Source organism: Lolium perenne, chromosome 3 (assembly GCF_019359855.2).
Source record: "Lolium perenne isolate Kyuss_39 chromosome 3, Kyuss_2.0, whole genome shotgun sequence".
NCBI classification, from domain to species: Eukaryota; Viridiplantae; Streptophyta; class Magnoliopsida; order Poales; family Poaceae; genus Lolium; species Lolium perenne.
The window spans coordinates 94,665,894-94,669,700 of NC_067246.2; the positions used below are offsets into that span (position 1 = coordinate 94,665,894).

Here is a 3,807-nt window from a genome sequence, read left to right on the forward strand (position 1 = left end):
TAGATCTGTCCATTTCCTTCCCTCAGCTCAGCTGGTACATACCCTTGCAAGCACAGTCACATGCGTGCGCGCGTCCCAGACATAGCGGTGTGCCAAGCCTTGTAAAGCGCGCATGTGAATCCAGATTCATGTGGACCGGAGTGGAATTGATTTTCCTACATTCTCCGTCGTTGTGAACTTAATTTTTGCAGAACAAACTTGACGAAAATTAACAGGTATATATGGTACGGACCACGCTCGTGAAATTTTAATTTTATAATTTTGCTATGTGACAGTTGAGTGTTTTTTTAATTCGACAGAACTTTTGTTTATTTGTATGCATAGTAGATCGATTAGGCCATGTAAATTTTTTTTAATGGAAAATAAAACAATCTTTTGTCCACATGCCATCTTATTATTTGAGAAAGAGGTCAATTTATGGCGGACTGAAAAAACAATTGAGCCGTCAAATAAACTCTCCCAGTTTTATTCCGGACATCATAGTCTCATGGACGACACAGGATGCGAAGAATTCATAAGAGCCCTCCTCGGTTTCATATGGGCGAAGTATGTTTGGTGGTGTCATCGATATATTTTTACGTCTTTTGGGTCTTTTTTTATCCTATATGCATGCCAACATGGAATCACTGTAAACCCTAAGACCTTAATGACCTTAAACCATAAGCTTATTGGTGGCCTCTTTCAGCCCTTGAACCCTAACCGCTCGTACTACCATTGAAAGATGTCCGGTCAGATCACCGCCTAATGTGGGAAATGACAACCCCGAGCTTAACCTTTGTTGGAGTCGACGCACAAGCAACGACCTCATCATAAGGTGTTACTCCTCACTTCAGGGTAATGTCTTCTGTTTAGGGTCTCATGTTCCTTTGAGTGTGGGTTTTGCCATAGGCACTAACATATTATTTGGTATACGATGGAGTATTCAAGTACACCGTGATAGATCAGCATTTCAGTACACTAAGGTAGCCAAATTATAATTGATTTTGCTAATTTTGAGTCGAGTGAGATATCATGGAAGGAGCAAAGATTGAGACTGAAGCATCATAAAGGGGACTGAAATCATTAAGCTATCATGAAAATGGTGTTCCAATGTCTAGTATTCCTTACATAATCTAAATTATTTAGGGGTCCTTAGCCCCTGCTGATATCCATTATTTCCATCCATGATTGAGAACTGAGTTAAAGCCCCGCCAAATTCTGAACCGTAGAATTTAATCGTGATTCCCACTGGTTTAAGAGTTGAACATGGGTTACAACTAATGGCCTGATTGTTCAATATGGGTTACAACTGATACGTATTTAGGTGACTATCATCTGGCTGAAAATTAAGTTAATTATCAATAACTGAGCGTTAATGGCTAAAAATAATTTACAAGAGTTCAGGACACTGAACTAGATGTTATACTTCCGCTATATTTGTCCTGTGGGGATAGCTAGGTGGCACAAAATCGAAGATTTGATGAAAAATCATTACGTAGAATCATTTTGACTTGATATTTAATATTTCCTCCATCTTTAAAAGGTGTCTTAACTTTGTTTAAATTTAGATGTAAATAGTATCTAGGATTTTTTTTATTTAAATTTATACAAACCTAAAACTTCCTTTATGGAATGGAGGGAGCAGTAAGTTGGTCACATGGTATAAACGATGTTGAATTTAACTGAATAATTGTCATCCGCATGTTTTCATGTTCACAATCATCTTTCCCTTTTTGGGTAACCGATGCCGAATAATTTCGTGCAGGTACACTTATGTTGGCATAACCAGCTAGACACGCACTTGGAGGAATTTTTTTTGTACATATGTGCAGGGCCGGAAGGAGGAGACCGATCCATGTGTAGATGCATCATGATCCATGTATATACTCCCACTTGTCATGCAGCACTAGCTTGTCGACATGCATGCATTCATTCAGAGATTGCTTGAATAAAAGCCGTAGCGCGCGAGCTGGTCACTCTCTGTTCTAGACACATGCTGTAGGACAGGAGGTGGTCGAGTAGCAGAGTTAATGGCGCCGCAGCCGCATTCTGGTCGGCGCCGCAGCCGCTGGTCCTGCTGGGCGGTGCGTGGACTGGCAATAGTGCTCATGAGCCTGAGCGGCGGCGACGCCCTGAGCCTTGACCATTACCGGCAGAGCTGCCCGAAGGCTGAGGCGGCCGTGACCGCGGCGGTGAAGCAGGCCATAGCCAAGGACCGCACCGTCCCCGCCGGCCTGCTCCGCCTCCACTTCCACGACTGCTTCGTCAGGGGCTGCGACGGCTCCGTGCTCCTGGACTCCACGTCCAACAACACGGCGGAGAAGGACGGGCCGCCGAACGCGTCCCTCCACGCCTTCTTCGTCGTCGACAACGCCAAGGCGGCCGTGGAGGCCCTCTGCCCGGGAGTCGTGTCTTGCGCGGACATCCTAGCCCTCGCCGCGCGGGACGCCGTGGCGCTCTCCGGCGGGCCGTCCTGGGCGGTCCCTCTCGGCCGCGGCGACGGCCGGGTGTCGCTCGCCAGCGACACCACCTCGTCGCTTCCCGGCCCGGGGTCGACCTTCGATCAGCTGAAGCAGGCGTTCCACGCGGTGGGGCTGTCGGCCAAGGACCTCGTCGTGCTCTCCGGCGGGCACACGCTGGGGTTCGCGCACTGCTCCTCCTTCGAGACCCGCATCCGCGGCTTCCCGGGCGGCGGCGGCGGCGCTGGCGTGGCGGACCCGGCGCTGCGGCCGTCGTTCGCGGCGGCGCTGCGGAGGGCGTGCCCGGCGAACAACACGGCGAAGGGCGCCGGGGCGTGGATGGACCCGACGTCGGCGGCGTTCGACAACGCCTACTTCAAGATGCTGCAGACCGGGCGCGGGCTGCTGGCGTCGGACGAGGCGCTGCTGACGCACCCCAAGACGCGGCGGATGGTGGCGCTGTACGCGGCGTCGCAGGGGAAGTTCTTCCAGGCGTTCGTCAGCTCCATGCTCAGGATGAGCGCGCAGAACCAGCCCGGCGAGATCAGAGCCAACTGCAGGCGACACAACTAGACTGCCCTTGCCTTTACCTTACAAATCAAATAGGTGTACGTATTCCCTTCCTTCCTTCTGATTGTGTTCCACGTACGGTGTAACTGTGACGTATTTGCCGTGTGGGAACCAAAACTACAATCAATTAAAACTTCGAATCAGCAAGTCAGGTCGGCCAGCCAAAACAGCAATGGTCTAGTATGAGATATAGCCATATAGGTACTGACACTGTATTCCTATGTACTCAGCAAGTTCTAGCTTTTTTTCGATATATAGGATGCTTTATTATTTTTGGGAAGCAATTACATCCAGCCTCTGCATAACCAGGATGAACACAGCCATTCAAGTGTCTAGATTCAAAGTATATAAAACTAGGCGAAATACATATCGAAACCATGAATCATAAAACGCATAGGGTGAGGGTGGCGCTGCAATCCGTAGACTATGCTGCCACCCATGTAGGAAAAAAGTATCCCTCGCCGTAGCCTCCAACCGTGTACAGACCTCCGTAAATAAGTCTCGGTTCTCCACCCGCTGAGGAGGTAACCACGAACGGAGAATACCTGTACATCTGTAGATGACCTGCAACAAAGAACAATTTTTATCGTTAATTTTTTTTGTCATTTCTACTTAGCCAAAGCGCCCAGATAACTGCTAGCGCCCCCACCCTAAGAAGCAACTTAAATCTTGAATCGATACTGTGAAGCCAGTTGCCAAAGACATTGGCTACACTAGTCGGGGGATACAGGGTAGACGCTACTTGGATGACTGGCCATATAGATCTCGCGAAATGGCACTGGAAGAAAATGTGTTTAAC

At 48.7% G+C, this 3,807-nt stretch overlaps 1 protein-coding gene across 1 annotated transcript; it reads left to right on the plus strand.

Moving 5' to 3' along the window:
• The first annotated feature begins 1,872 nt into the window (after positions 1-1,872).
• On the plus strand, positions 1,873-3,151 carry LOC127341887 (peroxidase 64). The gene has a single exon (XM_051367830.2). The coding sequence runs from the start codon at positions 2,010-2,012 to the stop codon at positions 3,009-3,011; it is 1,002 nt and encodes a 333-aa protein (XP_051223790.2). The 5' UTR covers positions 1,873-2,009; the 3' UTR covers positions 3,012-3,151.
• Positions 3,152-3,807: the final 656 nt, after the last annotated feature.